This window comes from Sciurus carolinensis, chromosome 11 (assembly GCF_902686445.1).
Source record: "Sciurus carolinensis chromosome 11, mSciCar1.2, whole genome shotgun sequence".
NCBI classification, from domain to species: Eukaryota; Metazoa; Chordata; class Mammalia; order Rodentia; family Sciuridae; genus Sciurus; species Sciurus carolinensis.
In genome coordinates this window covers 28,193,808-28,219,074 of record NC_062223.1, presented here as the reverse complement: position 1 = coordinate 28,219,074, position 25,267 = coordinate 28,193,808, and the positions used below count along the sequence as shown (strand labels likewise).

At 35.4% G+C, this 25,267-nt stretch overlaps 1 protein-coding gene across 1 annotated transcript in view; it reads right to left on the bottom strand.

The window, feature by feature from the left end:
* The window catches only part of LOC124959345 (uncharacterized), a 28,361-nt gene extending 4,772 nt beyond the window's left edge, over positions 1–23,589 (bottom strand). Inside the window, 3 exon segments of the mRNA XM_047517862.1 lie at positions 3,958–4,044; positions 18,891–19,021; positions 23,063–23,589. Coding sequence (XP_047373818.1) covers positions 3,958–4,044; positions 18,891–19,021; positions 23,063–23,589 — 745 coding nt within the window.
* Between the last annotated feature and the right edge of the window lie 1,678 nt (positions 23,590–25,267).

The window sequence follows — 25,267 nt, the reverse complement described above, 5'->3', positions numbered from 1 at the left end:
ACATCACAACAATAGGGAAAAAAAAAGAAAAATGGAGGAAGGAAAGAAAAACGGAAAATAACAAATGTTGGGAAGGATGTGAAGAAATCAGTCCCTTGAATTATTCATGTGAATATAAAATATTGAAGCCTCTATGGAAATATGTGGGATGGATTGTCAAATAACTAAATATGGAAATAACATATGATGTAGTTATTCCACTTCCAATAAATGCCAAATTAATTAAAAGCTGATTCTCTTACAGATTTAGTAACTGATTTTCTTAGCAGCAATATTTGCAATAGTCAATGGTGGCAAAAATCCAAATGTCCATCAACAGATGTCAATATAGATGAGCCATGAAAATATCAGGCTAACTTGAAATAAGACATAAAAGGTAAATATTGCATGAATCCACATATATGATACTTTTGAGAGTGAAATTCATATTGACAAAAATCAGAAAAAAGAAAGAAAATACAATATGATAGAAGAAATAAAATATGAAAATAGAAATTGAAGTAGACTTTTGAAGGTGGAAAGACTGCCATGTTCTTGTATAGACATAACTAGTACTGTCAAAATAGTCATACTTTGAACTTAACTTTCCTTTGTTCATATTTGAATATACCACCAGTGTAACTTCACATCATGTTCAACCACAAGAATGGGATCCTAACTAGAATTAACTGCACTCAATGTATGTACAATATGTCAAGATACACTCTCCTGTCATGTATAACTAAAAAGAACAAATAAAAGAGATAAAAAAATCATCATACTTCCAAAAGTAATACATAGATTCAATGCAATTCCCATCAAAATACCAATGAAAGTCTTCAGAGAACTGAAAAAAATCTAAAATTTATTTGGAAGAATAAGAGACTCATAATAGTCAAAATAATCCCAATCAAGAAGAGTTATACTGAAAACATCACCACACTAGACCTCAAATTATTCTATAGAGATATAGTACATCATGGTATTGGCACCAAAGCAGACATGAAGACCCACGGAATCAAATAGAAGACACAGAGACAAGCCTGCACATACACAGTCATCTGATAATTGACAAAACTGCCAGAAACATATGTTGGAGAAAAGAAAGACTTAAACAAATGATGGGGGAAACTGTATACATATACATATACATATCTGTATGTAGAAGAATGAAACTAGATTTCTATCTCTTGCCATGCACCAAAGTCAGCTCAAAGTGGATCAAAGACCAAGAAATTAGACCAGAAACTCTGCAACTGCTAGAAAAAAATTATGCTCAACATTCCAACATGTTTTCATCGGTAGCAATTTCATTAACAAGACCCATTCAGTGTAAATAATAAAACCAAGAATCATTGATTGGGACAATATCAGATTAAAAGGTTCTGCACAGCAGAATAAACAATGACATGCTCAAAGAGAGCTTACAGAATGGGTGGTCTGTGCTACCTACTTCTCAGAAATCCCATTAATTTCTAGAATATATAAAGAACTCAAAAAATTAACAACAAATAGAAAAACCCAATTAATAAATGGGCCAAAGAATTAAACAGACACTTCTCAAAAGAAGAAATACAAATGACCAACAAGTATATGAAAAAATGTTCAACATTTCTAGCAATTAGGGAAATGCAAATCAAAACAAGATATTAATTTCAAAACACTATAAAATAATAGAAGAAAGATAAATAGAGTAGAGGAAAGAAAACAGGTGTAGAGAAGGAGGAGAGGAAAAGGAGAGGTCCTGGGGACTGTATTATAGCAAGTCATGTTCCATGTATGTGTAACATGTATGTGTAAGTAGCATCAAAATTAACCCTAATATAATGCATAAATAAAACAAACTAATAAAAATGCAAAAAAGAAAAGTCAAAATGATATAGAGGAAAAACTAGAGTACTTTTACTGGTGAATGGTGGAAGGGAGGTGAAGATTTTTAAATTTTTTAAAAATTTGTTCTAATTTGTTGTACATGACAGTAGAATGCATTTATACATTTTGATATATCATACATAAATGGAGCATAACTGTTATTTTTAATGGGTAGAGATTCCCAGTTTTTGATGTTGAAAAAGTTCAAGAGAGGGTGGTTATGATTGTGCAGCAATATGAGTGCATTTATTGCTCCTGATTCATTCTTTCAAAAGTGTTTAAAGTGGCCAATTTTTATTTCTGGGAATTTTAAAGAAAAACAAAAGTTAATACTGACAGTTTAATAATGTGATAAATACTTAAAATGGGAGATTTTTGCAAAGCTAAGACTACATGAGTGGCCAGTGATGACTGAAAACATGCTCAGAATTATTGCTCATCATAGAAATTCAAACTAAAATCCTAACAAGATATTGCTAATCAATTGGCAGGTTAGTAATGACATTCCATTAGGATTTTAAATTTCACAGTATATTTTAAATTTTAAAACACCAATTTCTGAGAAGGAAATGAAACAACTGCAGCTCAGATGTACCTGATATGAGGGTAAAGCATATAAAACGTCCTATGAATATCACTACCAAAGGAAGTGAAGTCTTAAAAATCTGTACAATATGTGTGCACAAATTTTACTTCAATTTTAAAAATATGTAATGAGTGTAGTACTCCTGGATTTAATTGGGAATTTTGTAGTGTCAATGTGTGCGTGGTCCAGTCATTAAAGGCTCCCTTTTACTCAATGTCATTAAAGAACTGAAATCTGTAATAGTGTAATACTGGTAACCAAGAGCAATTTTTAAGACAGTCCTCTGTTGTTCCACATTTGAAAGAGAAAGCTTAAAGAAAAGCAATAATTTAAATATAGATAGATAACTGATGGATGGATAGATAGGTAGATTATAGCTACAGATATACAGAAATAAAGCCAGAAACATATGGAGATTTATATACACTAAAACTACATATACATGTTTACATAGATACAGAAATCATATACTGTTTATATTTTATAGTTCACATTTTGCAAATCTGCTGTTTACTTTTAGGCTATGTAATTAGATACAATGTTTGAACATAATAATTTTTTTTAAGTATTGCAAATGAGAAAAACAAAATTTGAACATTTGAATAGTTTTTCAGGGAAACATAACTAATTATATTAGAAATTAAGAAATAAAACTTAGATGTCCCAAGTCCCAGTTGCTGTTCTTTCTTGTTTCACGTGAAAAAAAAAAAAAGGAACTTTTTTCTTTAAAGTTTATTTTAGTTTGACCTAATGAAAATCAAAAATTGGTTTTAATTTTCACAAATACTATCAAGTTGACTCCTATTTGCTATCTAATACTCAGCAAAACACTATGGCAATTGGTAAAATTTGTTTTCATATACTCCCAGTGCTAGTACAAAATACACCTATAAGAGTAGCTGAGGATTTTTTTTTTTTTAACTTTCAAGTGGTAAAAACAGAATATCCACTAGATGGCAGAGCCACACCATCATTTGAATAAAGAATCACCCTTTTTTTATTTCTTCCAAAGTACTAATTTGAAAAGTTTGAAATATTCAGCTGAAATATTATAACCCTTTTCCAATATTTTAAGGACATAGGAAAGTTTAAAAACCGGGCAAAGCAAGGCCTGCTTTAGTAACAAAAACACAGACACTCTCAGGAAAAGTTGATTTTGTTGTTGTTATTCTTTTGTTTGGAAGATATTTTGTTTTGTTTTGTTGTTTTTGCCTTTATGTTCCTGGTCCACAAAAAGAAATCTGTTCCTTGAATTTCAGCATTTGTATATATACTTATATATATATAATTTTATCATTTTCAACACAGTAGTAAGTAGAAAAACAAACTGAACTTTAAATCATACATGGACTTTGGCTTTAAAATCGAATATGAATAGGTGAAAAGAGTAACCAACATACATTTGTGGTAAGTTAAATTTTGAATTTTGTACTGCTTTTACTTAAACTTTGACTGTGTAAAAAAAAAGCAGGTGAAACAGCTCCAGTGATTGGCTGGGACATTTGCTCCATCATTTGTACCATTTCTTTTCAGCTCCACATTCTTGTGGCTCTGGTGTTCACATGATAGAAACTGGTGCACACTACGAATCACGGCTTCCTCTGACCCTTAAAGTTGATGGTTAAACCCTTAAAGTTGATGGTTAAACCCTTAAAGTTGATGGTTAAACACCAATCCCTGAATGTACATAGTTAATTTTTCTTGTCAAAGTCAAATAATTGCTGTAAGAAAAATGCAGCTCAGTTTGGGCCCCAAGGCAGCTCAGAACCTTGAATCCAGGAGAGCATGAACTCTGTGGTCACCCCTCTGAGTTGCAAGCCAATGATTGCACCCAGAAAATCACTGTGGACACAGGAACTCACACCAGAGATTTTATTTGGTCGATAACCACAGTGTCCACTCTCAGGCCTGGGAGAGAGAGAGAGAGAGAGAGAGAGAGAGGAGTTTCTCTTAAGTTATGGAATTTCACTGGTTAAGGACAATCAGACTAGTTGCTCAGAAGGAAGTTCACGGACTGACAAGCGGGCCAGTGTTTGGCTAGGATGTTTTCAGGTTGCTGATCTGTGTTGTAAGATGGGAGGAGGAGAAATGGCTGCAATGAAAGGGTGAGGGAGCAGTAAATGATTGCAGCTTTATAATTCCTTTAGACTTCAATGTGTTTAAACTGTAAACAGAAACAAATAGAAAACAACACCATTTGTCATTTGAAAATAGTTTGAAGGCTATTCATTCCATTCCTTTTGATTTACAGATATGAGGCCAAATGTGAAAGGATGGTAAAATAACATGATGACATTGAAAAATACTTATTCATCAATTTTAATTTTTGATTTTTCACTATAAATTTTGACTAGATTCAGTTGTTGGCTCCTGGTCATTTACAGCATCACCAATTTAAAAAAAAATTCAAAATTGCTTATGAAATAATAACTACAAATACCCCTGAAGAGTTCTTTTGAATTTATAATATTTCCATTTTATATATTTAGATATCTCCAAGGTTGACTGAAGGAATCAATTATACTCATTCAGTAAATGCACTTTGCATAATTGCAATGTGCTGCACATTAAAATTTTTGAGTGAAATAGTGAATTAAGTCTAATTTCCTCCCTTACAATCTCACCTGTTAATGATAAAGGAGTAAGGGCATGCAGCAATTGTAATGCTATGTAATGTGTTTAATGACAGTGGTATGTGAGCAGTTAGTGGAATCACTTGAGAAGAGTACCTCCTGGGGTAGAGAAACTAAAGTTCATTGACTGTATTTTAATTTATTTAACTGACAGTATGCAAATAAAAAGAGGATGAAAATATGCATAAATATCAGCATGAAGATAAAAAATTCTTATGCAAATATACATCTTCTAAAAGCAAGGAGCAAGTGAATACACATCTTCTAAAAGCAAGGAGCAAGTGAACCAAACTAAATGATGAGAAGCTAGGCACCTACTTACATGGCATATACATGAGTTATATATACATACACATGCATATGTTGTATAATATCATCTATATGAAAAATATTACAGAGGTGGAACACAATATGTGGATTATATTAATATATTGAACAACAATGTTAAATCCAACAGGGTTTTATATATATGAAGAATTCAGGAGGATCCAAGATTGCGGACTAGAGGGTGACTGCATCTCGGGTCACTCCAGAACTCAGGATTCAAGAAGTGGTGGTATTGAGAGACTCAGACCAACATAGAGCTGTGGGATGAGTCTCTCCCACCTGGTAAAGCTCAGCCTGGGTGGCAGACCCAGACAGGGTAGCTTCTCAGAGCAGGGAAGGGCAGCAAGAGTCATTCCCAAACAGCACTGCTCTCTCTGGTGGTAGGCTAAATCCACAGTCAGCTTCTAGGAGCAGGCCTGCCCAGTGAGAGCTTTTCCACACAGAGCCAACCCCAAACCCTGAACCCAGCGGTGGGCCCTGGCCTGCAGGCGGCTTCTGGGACCAAGGCAGAACAGGGAGAGACTTTCCCCAAGCAGTCTGGCTCCCTCGGGTGGGGGCAGGCCCTGTCTATAGCCAGCTTCTAGGAGTAGGACCACCCAGTGAGAGGATATCTATGCAGAACCAGTCCCCAGCCCTGGACCCAGTATCTGACAGGGGTAGCTTTCTTCGGAAGCACTGAAGACAAAATATTTAATCTTGAAAACAAAATTGACCAAACAGAGAAGATGGTAAAATATCATGAACAGAATCTACAAGAATTATGGGACATCATGAAAAGGCCAAATTTAAGAATTATTGCGATTGAGGAAGACTTAGAGAAACAAACCAAAGGAATGATCAATCTATTCAATGAAATAACATCAGAAAATTTCCCAAATCTGAAGAATGAAATGGAAAACCAAGTACAAGAGGACTACAGGACTCCAAATATACAAAATTACCACAGACCCACACCAAGGCACATTATAATGAAAATACCTAACATATAAAACAAAGACAGAATATTAAAGGCCACAAGAGAAAAGAATCAAATTACATTCAGTGGGAAACAAATAAGAATATCAGCAGATTTTTCAATCCAGAACCTGAAAGATAGAAGGGCCTGGAACAACATTTATAAAGCCCTGAAAGAAAACAGATGCCAACCAAAAATCTTACACCCAGCAAAACTTACTTTCAGATGTGACGACAAAATAAGATCCTTCCATGATAAACAAAAGCTAAAGGAATTTACAAAAAGAAAGCAGGCATTACAGAACATTCTCAGCAAAATATTCCATGAGGAAGAGATGAAAAACAATGATGCAAATCAGCAACAGGAGAAAGTAGCCTAAAGGAATAGCCAAAAAAGGAGAAATCAAATCAGGTCAAAAAACAAAAATGAGTCAAATGACTGGGAATACAAATCATATCACAATAATAACCCTGAATGTTAATGGCCTGAACTCATCAATCAAAAGACATAGACTGGCAGATTGGATTAAAAAGAAATATCCAACAATATGCTGCCTGCAAGAGACTCATCTCATAGAAAGAGATACTCATAGATTAAAGATAAAAGGATGGGAAAAAACATACATTGCACAAGGACACAGCAAAAAAGCTGGAGTATCCATCCTCACTTCAGATAATGCGAACTTCAAGCCAAAACTAGTCAGAAGGGATAAAGAAGGACATTACATACTGCTTAAGGAAAGCATAAATCAGCAAGACATAACAATCATAAATATCTATGGCCCGAACATTGGCCCATCCATGTACGTCAAACAAATCCTTAATTTCAGAAATCAAATTACCACAACACAATAATACTAGATGATTTTAACACACCTCTCTCACCACTGGATAGATCTTCCAAATAAAAATTGAATAAAGAAACCATAAATCTCAGTAATACAATCAACAATTTAGACTTAACCGACATATATAGAATATACCATCCAACAAAGAACGAATACACTTTCTTCTCAGCAGCACATGGATCCTTCTGTAACATACACCATATTTTATGCCACAAAGCTACTGTTAGCAAATACAAGAAGACAGAGATACTACCTTGTACTCTATCAGATCATAATGGATTGAAATTAGAAATAAATGACAGAATAAAAAACAGAAACTTCTCCAATACCTGGAGATTAAATAATACACTACTGTATGATGAATGGATAACAGAAGACCATCAGGAGGAAAATAAAAAAATTCTTAGAAGTAAACGAGAACAAAGACACATCATATCAAAATCTCTGGGACACTATGAAAGCAGTACTTAGAGGAAGACTTATTTCATGGGGTGCATTCAAAAAAGAAGTAGAAATCAACAAATAAACAACTTAACACTACAGCTCAAAGCCCTAGAATAAGAAGAGCAGACCAAAACCAAAAGTAGTAGAAGACAGAAAATAGTTAAAATCAGAGCTGAAATCAACAAAATAGAAACAAAAGAAAAAATCAGAAAAAATTAACAAAATAAATAGGTGGTTCTTTGAAAAAATAATCAAAATTGATAAACCCTTAGCCACACTAACAAAAAGAAAGAGGGAGAAAACTCAAATTACTAAAATTCAGAATGAACAAGAAAATATCACAACAGACATGAGTGAAATACAAAACATAAATAGAAGCTATTTTGAAAATCAATATTCCAATGACACAGAAAACCTCGAAGACATCAACAAGTTTCTAGAGACATATGAATTACCTAAACTGATTGAGGAGGACGTACACAACTTAATTAAATCAATTTCAAGCAATGAAATAGAAGAGGTCATCAAAAGCCTACCAACAAAGAAAAGTCCGGTACCAGATGGGTTCTCAGCCGAGTTCTACAAAACCTTAAATGAGAGCTCATTCCAATACTCCTCAAAGCATCCCATGAAATAGAAGAGGAGGGAACCCTCCCAAACTCATTCTATGAAGCCAATATCACTCTGATACCTAAACCAGACAGAGACACATCGAGGAAAGAAAATTTCAGACCAATATCCTTAATGAACATGGATACAAAAATTCTAAATAAAATTTTAGCAAATTGCATACAAAAATATATTAAAAAGATAGTGCACCACAATCAAGTGGGTTTTATCCCAGGGATGCAAAGTTGGTTCAACATCTGGAAATCAATCAATGTCATTCACTATATCAACAGACTTAAAGTTAAGAATCACATGATTATTTCAATAGATGCAGAAATAACATTCGATAAAATACAGCATCCCTTCATGCTCAAAACACTAGAACAAATTGGAGTAGTGGGAACATTCCTTAACATTGTAAAGGCCATCTATGTTAAGCCCATGGACAATATCATTCTAAATGGTGAAAAACTGAAAGCATTCCCCCTAAAAACTGGAACAAGGCAGGGATGCCCTCTTTCACCACTTCTATTCAACATCATCTTTGAAACTCTAGCCAGAGCAATTAGACAAACCAAAGAAATTAAAGGGATACGAATTGGAAAAGAAGAACTCAAACTATCCCTGTTCGCTGATAGCATGTTTATATATTTAAAGGAACCTGGAAATTCCACCAGAAAACTTTTAGAACTCATAAGTGAATTCAGTAAAGTAGTAGGTTACAAGATCAATTCTCATAAATCCAATGAATCTTAATACACAAGTGATGAACCTACAGAAAGAGTAGTTAGGAAAACTACCCCATTCACAATAGCATCAAAAAAAATAAAATACTTGGGAATGAATCTCACAAAAAAGGTGAAAGACCTCTACAATGAGAACTACAGAACACTAAAGAAAGAAATTAAAGAAAATCTTAGAAGATGGAAAGATCTCCCATGTTCTTGGATAGGCAGAATTTATATTGTCAAAATGGCCATACTACCAAAAGTACTATACAGACTCAATGCAATTCTAGTTAAAATCTGAATTGATGTACCTTACAGAAATAGAGGAAGCAATTATGAAATTTATCTGGAAGAATAAGAAACCCAGAATAGCTTAAGCAATCCTCAGTAGAAAGAGAGAAGCAGGGGGTATCGCAATACCAGATCTTCAACTATACTACAAAGCAATAGTAAGAAATATGGCATGGTATTGGTACCAAAATAGACAGGTAGATCAATGATACAGAATAGAGGACATGGACACAAACCCAAATAAATACAATTTTCTCATACTAGACAAAGGGGCCAAAAATATGCAATGGAGAAAAGATAGCCTCTTCAACAAATGATGCTGGGAAAACTGGAAATCCATATGCAACAGAATGAAATTAAACCCCTATCTCTCTCCCTACACAAAACTCAACTCAAAATTGAACAAGGAACTCAGAATCAGACCAGAGACCTTGCATCTGATAGAAGAAAAAGTAGGTTCAAATCTTCAACTTGTTGGCTTAGGATCAGACTTCCTTAACAGCACTCCAATAGCACAAAAATAAAAGCAAGAATCAACAATTGGGATAGATTCAAACTAAAAAGTTTTCTCTCAGCAAAGTAAACTATCAGCAATGGGAAGAGAGAGCCTACAGAGTGGGAGACAATCTTTGCCACTCATACATCAGATATAGCACTAATTTTCAGAATATATAAAGAACTCAAAAACTCTACACCAAGAATACAAATAACTGAATCAATAAATGGTCTAAAGAATTGAACAAACACTTCACAGAAGATGTGCAAGCAATCAACAGATATATGAAAAAATGTTCAACATCTCTAGTAATAAGAGAAATGCAAATGAAAACTACACTAAGATTCCATCTCATCCCAATTAGAATGGCGTTTATCAAGAACACAAGCAACAATAGGTGTTGGAGAGGATGTGGGGAAGAAGGTACACTCATACATTGCTGGTGGGGTTGCAAATTAGTGCAGCCACTCTGGAAAGCAGTATGGAGATTCCTCAGAATGTTTGGAATGGAACCACCATTTGACCCAGCTATCCCACTCCTTGGCCTATACCCAAAGGACTTAAAATCAGCATACTACAGAGATACAGCCACATCAATGTTCATAGCTGCTCAATTCACAATAACCAGATTGTGGAACCAACCTAGATGTCCTTCAATTGATGAATGGATAAAGAAACTGTGGCATATATATACATGGAATATTACTCTGCCATAATGAATGATAAAATTATGGCATTTGCAAGCAAATGGATGAAATTTGAGAATATCATGTTAAGTGAGATAAGCCAATCTCAAAAAATTAAAGGATGAATGATCTCGCTGATAAGCTGACGATGACATATAATGGATGAGGGAGGGGTTAGCGTTAGGGTTAGGGTTAGGTTTAGGGTTGGGGTTAAGGAGGGTGATAAGAATGGAGCAAGAAAGGACTGTAGAGAGGGAAAGGAGGGGTGGGATGGATGGGGGAAGGAAAAAAAATAACAGAATGAATCAAACAACATTACCCTATGTTTATTTATCATTACACAAATGGTATGCCTTGACTCCATGTACAAACAGAGAAACAACATGTATCCCATTTATTTACAAAAAAAGTTAAAAAAAATAAAAAGCATGCTTTAGGGGTGGGGATATAGCTCTCTTGGTAGAGTGCCTGTGTCACAAGCACAAGGCCCTGGGTTCAATCCCCAGCACTGCCAAAAAAAAAAAAAAAAAGCATGCTTTAGGAGGGCATGGTGGTGCATACCTCTAATACCAGCTGCTTGGGAGACTGAGGCAGGGGGATCTCAAGTCTCAGCAAAAGCAAGACCCTAAGCAGCTCAATGACATTTTGTGTCTAAATAAAATACAAAACAAGGCTGGGGATGTTTCTCAGTGGCCAAATGCCCCTGAGTTCAATCCCGTTACCCTCCCCCCAATAAAAAACATTCTTTAAAAAATTACTCCTAAAATGGCAACAAAATTGATCAATTCAGGTAATATTTCTGAAAAATATACAGCTAAATAATTCCAGAATCATAAGTATGCATGTATTGCTTATACTAGTAACACCAAGCATATAAATTTATAAAAATGAAGAGATGGGGAATATTTACATTGCAAAATTAATGTTAATATTGGCAATTGGGAAATATCTAACATATTCAGCAATTCAGATGTTGATATAAATATGACTATTACAAATTGTCATTCAGATGATATTATCAATAAAACATTAATAGCATGAGGACATAAAATAAGAAGCATTTTATAATATGTGAGAAATGCAGAAGAAAAATAAAATCACTGACCATCTATAATCATTTAAGTGTAATTTTATAAATTAGAAGGAAACATACAACAATGATAGACTTTTTAATTGAAATATATGTTTTGTTACTGTTATAGGAATGTTTAGAATTAAACCTCAAGATTAAAACCTAAATATCAAATTTCCTTAAAGTTCAGAAATAGAATGTGAGGTTTATGCTTAATTTATTTGCAAAGGTGGAACTAACAAGCTAAAATAATCCAGCATCTTATATAAAAATTTTAAACTATTGAAAACTTTCCATAAATGACCACACCATGGACCCAGCCCTCTCTAACCTCCATATAATCTTCAATACCAGTTTTAGGTCTGTATTCTGATGTAGGTAGCAGGCTACACTGTCCATGTTTCTCCTGGAACACTCCTCAGTCTCTTCTTCCTTCATAGCCTACTCTTGAATTGCTGGTCCTGTTCCTGAGATTGTTCAGGGGTCCCTCAAATCATGACTTGTGAGCACCAGGCCACCTCCTTGGACAGTGACCTTGGGAGGTTGGCCTCTCTGTGCCCCCAATATTCACATTTCTCACTCTACTCTTCCTAAAAAAACTAATTCTTTAGCAACAAAACTATTTCTTGCATCAATTGTTCTGCAAATAATAGAATTTGTGTTTAAAATTTTCTTATTTATACATACATATGGATCTTTCAAAATTATAAGAGAGATTGCTAATAGGGCTGTCATTAGAGGCACTATTTTACTAACTGTACTTCAAGCAATAAATCTAGATCATTTACATGAATGCATTTGTACATATTAGTAACATTTTCATACTTTTATTAAATAATTATTTTTACAAATTTAACAATAAATTCAAATTCTACTTGTAATTAAGTTTTCTGCAATTCTTTAAATTTGCCATATATTTGATCTAGGATTGTTCTTTACCAGTTAAAGATTTATCTTGTCCTAATATTTATATTCCCTTTCCTGGCTATCTAAGATATCCATTCTTCTCAGATTGCCAGTCCTCTCCTCTCTCCTCACCGTAACTCTGCTGATTTCCCTAGATGTCTCAACATTTATACTTTTGATATTTCTTAAATGTGGGTGAAAAAATATCCTTTCTCTCTGCTGGTTTCCTTCTTAACAGATGCCTGAACTTCTCTTCTGTTGTCTTAGTGATTTAGCTAATTGCAAGAATGAGATCAAGTTATAACAACTAGACCTGAAGGAGTTCTGCACATCAGCCACTTAGATTTTCCTGAACAATTCTGCAGCAGAAACCTAATGCAATCTATGACATCAGGCACACTTAGTAAACTATACAGACAGTTAAATCAGAAGCTTCCATTCTGTATTATGAGTCCCATTGTCTTATCTTTAATGTCCTTCCCAGTGCCATTTGTTAGTTTGTGGTTTGGCAACAGTAAATTTTATATTCTCTATCGGTATCCATGATTGGCAGAGTAGTAATTGATTTTGCCATGGTCTTACATCTGTAATTTGATACAGATTTATAATATTAAACTTTTAATCTAAAGCACAAGAATGGGAGTATGAATAGAGGATAAATGAGAATATATTTAGAAGAGGCAAATAAGATGTTATTTGAGAAACAGTAGAAAAATGTGCACTTGAATTCCTAAGTTGTTTAGTTTTTACACAAAGATAAAAAACTGCATATGGACTTAATTTCATTAGACATGGAAGAATTGGAGTTCCAAAAACAAAGAAAGAACAGGAAGAAATAGGAGAAAGATCTGAATTCTGTGACAACTGCTTTCTCTTGGGTACCTTCAGGTATCAAGTGCTGTCCTCTCAGCTCCACATGCATTGCTTCGTCCCCTGCTACATCCATTCATCTTGGTACAATCATCACTAAAGATGAGGAATCTGGGGGCCAGAAAGTTTATGCAGCTAACTCCAGTGTACAAGGTTATTAAGGAAAAGGACAGTGCACGACATTAGTCATGAGAACCTGACCACAGCACCTGCACTTTGAAGCATTACATCACCTTTGCAAATCCTTTCTAAAAATTCAGAAGTGGGAATTAGAATTCTCAACATGCATCAGTTCCTTAACCATTCTCCTAATGGCCCAAGCATGATGCTCTTTTTTCCAACTCTTCATTCTTTATCTAAGCGAGGGACAGCATCTCTGGCAGTAGAGAAGGAGAATGTTCCCATTGCTGCTCCAGTGCTACTTTTGACATAATCTTAGGAAAAAAAGAAAAATGAATTAAAAGTCTCTACCTTGACTTCTGACTGGAATTTTAAGAGATTTCCCTGAGAGGCCATGTTTCTCTGTATTTCCAAGGCTTGGAATTTTTCTATTAGCCTGATTAATCAACACAATTTTGTGTGTCTTTTCAAGAATTTATAAAACATTTATGTTCTTAAATAATGAGGTTTTTTCCTTTTTCTAAAAACTTCTCTTGCATTAATGAAAGATGTTTTCATCTCCTATATTATTCAGGAATAGAATAAAGTATATAAGAGGATGGAATATAGTATCTCTTTGCAGTATTCAGGTAAAGTACTCTCTTATATTACTAAGTATAAGAGCTGAGTTCTATGATAAGTAATTCCATCTTTGGTCCATGAAGAAAATGCATACTATTTGTTGGATTGAGGTAGCAAGAAGTATGTATGAGAAAAAAAAAAACTTACTTTAAGCATATAAAAGATATACATTAATTGAACTTTTTTTAAAAAGTTGATCTGAAGAATCCATGACTTTAAAACTAAAACATGATTTCTGGGGATTAAAGGAATCTTTTCTGTTTTCATTTAAAAGTTCATAAAGCAGATGTGTGTGATGTCAGGAAATACAGCATGAAGACTAACACTTGAGGGAAACTCAGAAGCAGCTCCTCAGGCTCCTCTAGGAGGACCCACAACAGACCATTTGCTACTTTATACAGTCTTCAATCATTGTGTTCTCTTTGTATTTCTGTTTACTCCCCAGAGCAAAAAAATGTAGAATCAAAGTGATTTATGAAAAGAAAGTTAAGGCTCAGAAACAACCTTGTCAATCATTCATAAAATTAAGAAACAAGTGTTCTTCTCTTTTAATTGAAATTCTAGGTGTGAGTGCTGATACAGAAGAATTACCTGACACGGATCACATTCCTGGTCAGGGGGAGATTCCAAAAATGCCAGTCAGTAATAACATGCTACCAACACATCTGTACTTCAAACTGCCCTGCAACTCCCACTGTAGTCTTGGGCCTGCTTTGCTTGATGTTTTATTTGTTTCTGTTAGAAAAATAGAGTTGGATGACATGGAAATGGGATCACAAATATAAAATGGTGCAGATAGTATAACATCAAAGTTTTATGCAGTTGTGAAAAATAGCGTGATTTTTTTTTTAAGTTTGATTCAGAAAACAAACAGAGACAGAAGGAGGCAGGGTCAGAGAAATGTGAATGAAAGGAAGTGTGGTGTAGCATTCAGTCCTTCCAGGATTTAATCAATATTCCATTCTTTCCCACAAGTTTTATGTTCATGGGCAGCAATATATTTTATTAGTTAAATAATTTTGGCATTTTTTTTTCTTTTTAATGTTTTTGTTAGTGCACTGTAGTTAGATATAATAGTGGAGTTCTTTCTGACATAATCATAAATGCATATAATCTAGTTTGCTCATTTTTAATCCCCAGTACTGCCCCTTTCTCTCTCATGGTCCTTCCCCCTGATTCCCTTCCTTTATTGTAGTGCTTTTATTTATTTATCAATTTTAAATTCCTTCTTCACCATTAAATTTAAAAATTAAGAAAGTATCCAGAGACAAATCATTTAGTTTTTGGACAATTTCTTCTTTTATTAAGAATTCTTTGTGACTTTGTTTACAGTAAAATGTAAGCAATAACCTATGTTCTCAGACTGAGTAGACTCAATTCTCAATATCTTCAAAAATTTTTTTTAAGTTAACAGGGTTGCTTTTCAAACCAAGCAAACATTCAAACATATTTTAGAATTGTCTAATCAATATATGGGAAAAGATGTTTTGTTGTTATGAGGGGAATGTGCGGGTGGATATCAGTTCATTAGAAAATTATTGTTGGTCATATCAGGGCCTTTCCTGTGTTGTGCAGGGCCAGATAAATGTTCTCACAGGAATACTCCTCATATAATCAGCAGGATGAAAAATAATAAACAATTTGACTAAAGAGTATATTTTTAAAACTCTAGAAAGTGTCAGATATAGTGATTTGTGAAAGAATATTTAGTACAGTGAGCAAACAGGAAGTATGAATCAGAGCACATAAAGACTATTTCTACTGAGCCAGCATGTCTCCATCACATCCAGGAATCAACTCTCCTTTTCCTCTGCAAATCCTATTTATGTTGAAATAATGCCTCTGAAGTTCCTTTACTACCATTCTTAAACCCCATTTTACTTCACACTCAGACAGCCCATCATTTATTGGGCTGCCCAAGATTACTGTTCTCCAGGGACTCCTTACTTATACTTTCTCGATAATGATCACAGACACAATACAATGACCAGAGTATGCAAGAAAATGTGAATAATAACCCTTTCCTTGTTCATGTCAAATTGAACATTTACAATTTCTTAGCACAAGGATAGAACTACTCATTCTGACCATATTATTCCTAGAATCCCTTAGGTTTTAATGACTGCATGTCATAATGTGGTATTTGTTGAGTGTGTCCATAGCCCTGCAACCACACACTGCAACCAGCAGGAAGAGAGAGGGGTCAGATAATTTAAAATCTTGCAAGCTTTCATTTAGATAATCTGGTTACCAACTAGATGCTCAGACATGCAAACAAAATCAGATTGAGAAGTGTGTTATCTCAATGATTGGCTTGTAGTCTGAAGTCACCCTGCCTCCTGTCAAATCACACTCCATTACCCACCAGGGATCTGTCATCCAAACACTCTCTTGATCTTCACCTGTAGAACATACATGATTCTAAAAACCACCTTTAAGGGATGCTAGGAAGTCTAGGTCATTCAATATGTGCAAAGCATATAGAAGATGTAGTTCTGCACTGTGTGCTATTGGAACAATTCCATCCATTATATTTATTAGAACTGGCATTCCTAAAGGTGATTTTTATTGTTGAAAAATGTTTATTTCAATTATTCACTTACCAATAATACAGCTACAAAAGTGTTTCAAACCTGATGTCATGGCACATACCTATAATCCCAGTGGCTCAAGTACCAAAAGCAGTGGGGGGCTCATTTAAAATATGAATTTGCTTTGATGAGTGACATAAGGTTTTAGTGGTACCATAGATAATCTTAGTTTTTTTCACAGTGTTCAAAAGGTATGAATGACAGTTCCAAATATCTTTGATAAATATTTAAAAAATGAATTAATAGTGCATGCCATCTAGAAGATTGGCATGTAAAGAAAGCAAAAATAAAAATGCTTTCTTGGACAGATAGATCAACATGAAAATTCCAGATAGATTCCAAGGTCATAGAAGGAAAAGTTGTAAATAACTTGTCCTCTTAGCTGTAATCTATGAAAGCAAAGATATGAAATTTTGATATCTTTTCATTAAAATTTAGAGGAATAGAAACATGATAAAGGTTTGATTGAGTCATCTGACAACAAAAATCAGTCTGATTTATTTAATTGAATTTTATCTTCCTTTCAAACTTAAATTACACACAATTGGACTTGGAGGTTATCCAAAACAAAGAGCCTACCCTCTTTCAGATGAAATGAGCCCACTGAATACATTCATCTTTCTGTTTCCTGCATTTAGTAATTCAGTGCAAAATACAAGCAGACTCATGGTGGTCCCCATAAAATAAAGACTAGCATGCAGGGCATCAGAAACATGATTTCTCAATGCCAATGTGTTTCTTATCAAAGACTCAAAAGAGCTTACTCTCAAATATACTCCATTGGGTATATAAAAACTAAACATCTTCCCTCAACTGAGAAATTCACATGATTTTTTGTGAAAGTCAATAGGTCACAAAAACCAAAATGTCATAAATTCCAATATTGTACTCACCAGTCCTAGAATGCTTTAAGTAGATCCTCACAGGTCTTTATCAAGATACTTACTTTATTTCTCTAAACAAGGAAAAAATTCAGGTATTATCTCCTCTTCTCACATTTTCCAATGTCTTCTAATTTTTCACTTCATTTCTATCATTTGGAAAAGAAAAGTAAGCTGGGTATCATTGTGATGCCTGTAATCCCAAGGGTTTGGGAGGCTAAGGCAGAAGAATCACAAGTTCAAAGCCAGCCTCAACAATTTAGCTAGGCCCTAAGTAACTTAGCAAGAAACTGTCTCAAAATAAAAAAAAAAAAGAAGAAAAGGACTGAAGATAGGGTTCAGTGCACAAGCACCCCTGTATTCAACCCCTGAATTAAAATATGTGTGTGTGTGTGTGTGTGTGTGTGTGTGTGTGTGTGTGTGCATTCACATATGTGTGTATAGGTATTTAAAAATATGGTGATTCAGACCAGATGCCATGGCCCATGCCTGTGATCCCAGGGGCTCCAGAGGTGAAGCAGGAGGATTGTGAGTTCAAAGTCAGCCAAAGAAATAGCAAAGCTCTAAGCAACTCAGTGAGACCCTGTCTCTAAATTAAATACAAAATAGAGCTGGGAATGTGGCTCACTCATTGAGTGCCCCTGAATTCAATTCCTGATACCCCTCCAAAAATGTATGATGCTTGATAAACATAATGAAATAGTTGCTACAGTTCTCAGATGCAATGGTTGAAATGTTCTTAATAACTTTCAAAGCTCCTTGTGCCTCCATCTACCTTTCCATTTGTCCTCCTAGACTTGAGCCCATGCATGCTCCATGAGCTCCTGTCCCTACTGAATACATTCCCTGATCAATCCATGTTGCACACCGTAAACCCTTCCTCTGGTCTCATTTCCACTCTTCATTTCTACGTGGACACTGTACCTATTTAAATACCACCACCTCAGAAAAGTCTTCCAGTTGCACCAGGAAATCACTTACTTCCTAAGTATTACTTTCACTATTTGTTTACCACCCTCATGAATATTAGTGGAAGTTCCTGTATAGAACTACAGGTCCACAGTAAAATGTTGGGCATTAAAATAATATAAACATATTTGAATTCAAATGTATGATGGTGCAGATATGATTTGGTGTTGGTCAGTGCAATCTGGCCAGAACAGTGTTTTACCTTATAGCTACATTTCAAGTCTTGGTTGCACAGGTACATAAAGCAATGGAGTCAATCTAGCAGATCCATACTTCTTGAGCTAGTTCTTAGGAATAAATGAATGAAAAAGGAGGACCAGGAAAGGCACAGGGCATGAAGAAGCTTCCCAGGCTTTGAGGACAGGAAGGTGTGAAGAAAAGGAAAGGCAAAGGGGAAGCACACTCGCATGTCTGAACCTCATCACACTTGGTCTGCTGCAGGGCACCCACACTGTCAAAGTGAGGTGTAGAATCAGAATTCAGTTTTTCATGAACTTTTTCAAGGGTGATCAATGAAATCACATTTATCATTTTCAGTCTATTATGAGAAAGGTAACTAATATATACTCTTCTACTTTGGGGTGGCTGGTAAGATTAAAGAAAGGAAAAATGGATGATTTACTTTGTTTGCCCATAATACTCAACTGGCATGTCATTAGTGTTTTTGCTTGCTAGGGCAAAGGTTAAATATTTAATTCTCAATGAACTTATCACCTGTGAGTCTTGACAACCAGAGACTAACAACTCATTCCTATACTCCTCAATGTATTCCATGAAATAGAAGAGGAGGGGACCCTCCCAAACTCATTCTATGAAGCCAATATCACCCTGATACCTAAACCAGACAGAGACACATTGAGAAAAGAAAATTTCAGACCAATATACTTAATGAACATCTATGCAAAAATTCTCAACAAAATCTTAGCAAATCACATACAAAAATATATTACAAAGATAGTGCACCACGATCAAGTGGGTTTTATCCCAGGGATGCAAGGTTGGCTCAACATAACGAAATCAATAAATGTCATTCACCATGGCAAGAGACTTAAAGTTAAGAATCACATGATTATTTCAATAGATGCAGAAAAATCATTTAATGAAATACAGCATCGCTTCATGCTCAAAACACTAGAAAAAAGTAGGGATAGTGGGAACATTCCTTAACATTGTAAAGGCCATCTACACTAAGCCCATGGCCAATATCATTCTAAATGGTGAAAAACTGAAAGCATTCCCCCTAAAAACTGGAACAAGACAGGGATGCCCTCTTTCACCACTTCTATTCAACATTGTCCTGAAAGCTATTCAGAGCAATTAGACAAAACCAAAGAAATTAAAGGGATTAGAATTGGAAAAGAAGAACTCAAACTATACCAGTTCAGAGTGACATGATTATGTATTTAGAGGAACCTGGAAATTCCACCAGAAAACTTTTAGAACTCATAAGTGAATTCAGCGAAATAACAGGCTACAAGATCAATGCTCATAAATCCAATGCATTTTATACATGAGCGATGAGTCTTCAGAAAAAGTTAGGAAAACTACCCCATTCACAATAGCATCAAAAAAAAATAAAATACTTGGGAATCAATCTCACAAAAGAGGTGAAAGACCTCTACAATGAGAACTACAGAACACTAAAGAAAGAAATTAAAGAAAATCTTAGAAGATGGAAAGATCTCCCATGTTCTTGGATAGGCAGAATTAATATTGTCAAAATGACCATACTACCAAAAGTGCTATACAGATTCAATACAATTCCAATTAAAATCCTAATGATGTACCTTACAGAAATAGAGCAAGCAACTATGAAATTCATCTGGAAGAATAAGAAACCCAGAATAGCTAAAGCAATCCTTAGCAGAAAGAGCAAAGCAGGGGTTATCGCAATACCAGATCTTCAACTATACTACAAAGCAATAGTAACAAAAACAGCATGGTATTGGTACCAAAATAGACAGGTAGATCAACGGTAAATAATAGAGGACATGGACACAAACCCAAATAAATACAATTTTCTCATACTAGACAAAGGGGCCAAAAATATGCAAAGGAGAAAAGATAGCCTCTTCAACAAATGGTGCTGGGAAAACTGGAAATCCATACGCAACAGAATGAAATTCAACCCTATCTCTCACCCTGCACAAAACTCAACTCAAAATGGATCAAGGACCTTGGAATCAGACCAGAGACCCTGCATCTTAGAGAAGAAAAAGTAGTTCCAAATCTTCAACATGTTGGCTTAGGATCAGACTTCCTTAACAGAAATCCCATAGTACAAGAAATAAAAGCAAGAATCAACAACTGGGATAGATTCAAACTAAAAAGCTTTCTCTCAGCAAAGGAAACTATCAGTAATGTGAAGAGAGCCTACAGAGTGGGAGAAAATCTTTGCCAATCATACTTCAGATGGAGCACTAATTTTCAGAATATATAAAGAACTCAAAAAACTCTACACCAAGAATACAAATAATCCAATCAACAAATGGGCTAAGGAAATGAACAGACACTTCACAGAAGAAGATGTACAAGCAATCAACTGATATATGAAAAAATGTTCAACATCTCTAGTAATAAGAGAAATGCAAATCAAAACTACCCTAAGATTTCATCTCACCCCAATTAGAATGGCGATTATCAAGAACACAAGCAACAACAGGTGTTGGTGAGGATGTGGGGAAAAAGGTACACTCATACATTGCTGGTGGGATTGCAAATTAGTGCAGCCACTCTGGAAAGCAGTATGGAGATTCCTCAGAAAGCTTGGAATGGACCCATCATTTGACCCAGCTATCCCACTCCTTGGCCTATACCCAAAGGACTTAAAATCAGCATACTACAGAGATACAGCCATGGCAATGTTCATAGCTGCTCAATTCACAATAGCCAGATTGTGGAACCAACCTAGATGTCCTTCAGTTGATGAATGGATAAAGAAACTGTGGTATATATATACAATGGAATATTACTCCTCCATAAAGAATGATAAAATTATGGCATTTGCAGGCAAATGGATGAAATTGGAGAATATCATGCTAAGTGAGATAAGCCAATCTCAAAAAAAATCAAAGGATGTATGATCTCACTGATAAGCGGATGATGACACATAATGGGGGTTGGGAGGGGTTAGTGTTAGGGTTAGGGTTAGGGTTAGGGTTATGGTTAGCTAGGGTGGCAAGAATGGAGGATTGAAGGACTGTATAGAGGGAAAAGAGGGGTGGGAGGGGTGGGGGAAGGGAAAAAATAACAGAATGAATCAAACAACATTACTCTATGTAAATTTATGATTACAGAAATGGTAGGCCTTTACTCCATGTACAAACAAGGAAACAACATGTATCCCATTTGTTTATAATAAAAAAAAGAATTCATAAACAAAAGATTCAGTAAATTTAAAGAATAAATTAGTGACTTGTAAATTTAGTTCACTGCTAGCAGAGAATATTCTCAATTTTTTGAAGCCTTTGAAATCTACTATGGATTTACATATGATCAAGCAAATGATCAATGTTGCTAAATTTTTTATGGAAACTGCTAAATATGTATGCACTGCTTTTGTTGACTGACACATTCTATATGTTAATTAGAATAAATATGTTAATCATATCATTTAAAACTTCTATAAAACTGAATTGTATTACTTGTTTTATCTGTCAATGGAAGAAATATATTAAAGTCTCATGTGGTGTCGCTGACCAGCGGGACACAAATTGAAACATGCACCACACTCTACTTGTTTGGATGGAAAGACTTTTATTATAGGAAGAACACTCACTTATATACAGTTAAAAAACCAATCAGAAGCTTGTTGCCAAGGGGAAGGAAGTCTTGGAATATTACTATTGGTAGCTTAGGCATGGTCTGACAGGGATAGCCAGTGTGCTCATTTTCCTGTTTACAGCGAGAGACAAACTACATGCCCACTGGCGCTGTGCCAGCTGCCATCTTAACTTGATCTTAACTTGGTCTTTGTGGCACGGCTCCGGGCATCACCCACCACTTCTCCCCCTTTCTGTTTATGAAAGAGACTGTGCCTGTCTTAGGTTGTCCAGGATGGAGTCACATCCTTACCCATCATCGGGTATTGAAGTCTAAATCCTTCAATCCCTGTCTTAGGTTGGTATGGGCTCCTCCTGAATCTTACCCATTATTGACTATGGGTCTAACATAGCCAAACTTGGGGGGAGGTTCCCACATCAATAGTGACCAGAGCTTGGCGAATGATAGCTGTCTCTCTTTGTTGATGTCTATGTATCTTCCACAAACACCAGATACACAGGATAGATAAAACACACAATAGACCACCAAGGGAAAAAAACCCAAACCAACTTTTTCCCCATTGGACAACAGACTGGAAAAAGGAAGCTAATTGGCGTACAGAGGCCACCTACACTCTGGTATTGTTAATAGCAAAAATTGAGGTCTTAGGGTAAATGTAAGGTTGTCAAACTTAGAGTTCCAGGTTCCATTAAGATACTTGGATAGACTTTTGGATAGATTAGCAGCCAAACTTAAGTTTTGATATTCTACAGAAGTTATACACAAGGCAGATAAATAATGAACACATCCCACTGACATCAAATGAGTAATGATGTCTAATTGTTCTTGTATTAAGTCCACTCTCTGGTTGACCAACAGAATTCCAGCTCGCAGCTGTTGATTGATCTCTGATTGAACAGTCAAGGCAGAGGTGGTGTGTTCTGACAAACTATTGACTGCTTCTGCCACAGGAATTACGGTGGCCAAGGCAGCAGCAGCTGTGGCGGCAGCAGCAGCAGAGACAGCGATTGCAGTTACTATAGCAGCGGTGATGCCAAAGTCTCTCTTGGATCTGAGTAGAACAGACAGCTCATCCTCTTGGATTTGTACTGGCATAGGAAGGTAGGTAGGGATGCGCATCATGACAGCTATGGAGAAATCGGTTGCATTCCAACATTCTGTAAGAAAACAAGAACTTTCTGGACAAGTAAGGTGGCTACCATTAGTAGTAGCATTGGATACAAGGAACATGAAGGGAGGCCTGACACATACAGGTGTAGGAGGGAAGGCATTTTCCTTAGTACAATTTTGTACTTGGACTGCAGATTCAAAGGTAGCAGACATATTTTGTATATATGTGCAATTCTTTAAAACTCCTCCTAGAATCATAGATAAGGCTGAAATATCTGCACACACACCAAATGAATTGCAGAGGAGCCAAACATCAAAAGGATCTGGAGTGATAAATTGTGTGGGGTTTTGTTTAGTAAAGTTATATCCCTGGAGAGTCTCAGTTTTATAAGTAAGAAAATTAGGAGAAAAGGTGAAGGAATGTCCTTGATCAATAAACACAGGTGGGGTTCTTGACTGACATCCAGCGGCCCTCAGAATCAAGATTTAAAAAATTTAAAATGAACACGGCAACAGATAATTTGTCTTTTGGGGATCTGTATGATGCCCCTATTCCCCCTTTTTGTTTATAAAGCATGTTTTTAAGTGTTAAATGGGCACGCTAAACAATGCTTTGTCCAATAGGATTATAGGGAATTCCTGTGACATGTTGAATACCAAAGGTGGAACAAAATTGTTTAAAGGCCTGGGACGTATATCCAGTACCATTATCTGTTTTAATTTGTTTGGGGACCCCTAGGATGGAGGAAGAACATAAACACTGTGTTATTACATCTTTGATTTTTTTCTCCATAGTGAGCAGAGGCCATAATGAATCCTGAAATGGTATCTACAGACACATGGATGAATTGTAGTTTTCCAAATTCTGAATAATGAGTTACATCCATTTGTCAAATATGATTGGGCTGAAGCCCTTTTGGATTTACTCCTAATGAGGGGTTAGGAATAAGTGTATCACTTTTAGCACAAGACTTGACTATGTCCCGAGCTGTTGCCTTAGTATTTTTATAGCGTGTACTTAGAGTAGAAACATTTACATGAAATTGGGAATGAAAAGTTGTTGCATTTTCAAGCGTATTAAAGATGTGTGGGTCTCTGGTGGCCATGTCTGTTAAATCATTGTGTAAACTTAGAGGACCTGGAAGGCCAGTATGAGCCTGAACATGTCCAATATAAAAAGGACTTTTTTCTGTCCCAAATAAGTTTTTGTAAAGATTGTAAATACTTAGTGATGGTGGAAGTGAGGGAGAGCAGACCAGTTAATTCTAAATTTTGAATAGCATTAACAACGTATTTGCTATCAGAGAATAGGTTAAAAGTTTCATGGTGGGTTTTGAATACTTCTATAGCTACTAATAGTTCTGTTTGTTGTGCAGATAGAGTATTAAACAGCAATGTTTCTGTGACATTATTTATAGTAATAGCTCCCATACCATTTTTTGATCCATCAGTAAATATAAGGGTAACTCCTATAATAGGTTCTTTTCAGGTGACTTTGGGGAAAATTATAGGATGTTGACTCCAAAATTGGAGAAGAGGATCAGATGGTAAATGATTGTCAAACATAGCAGAAGTACTAGTAAAGACTATAGCCCATGAATTTGAATTATTAATAAGATATTGTATCTGATCAGTAGTATAAGGAGTAGTTATTGTTGAGGGATGTGACCCAAAGGTGGAAAGGGATACTTTTAATGCCCTAAGGATTAATTGTGCCACAGATTCAGTAAACAAGGATAAGACCTTGTTAGGGGCATAATTCATGTGAACCCATAGAACAGGACTTTTTGTCAAAACACTCCTGTGGGTAAGTTATTTGTGGCCAAGACAATGAATGATAAAGGCTTAGCTAGGTCAATATGATCAAGATGAACCTTTTCCTTAGCTGTTT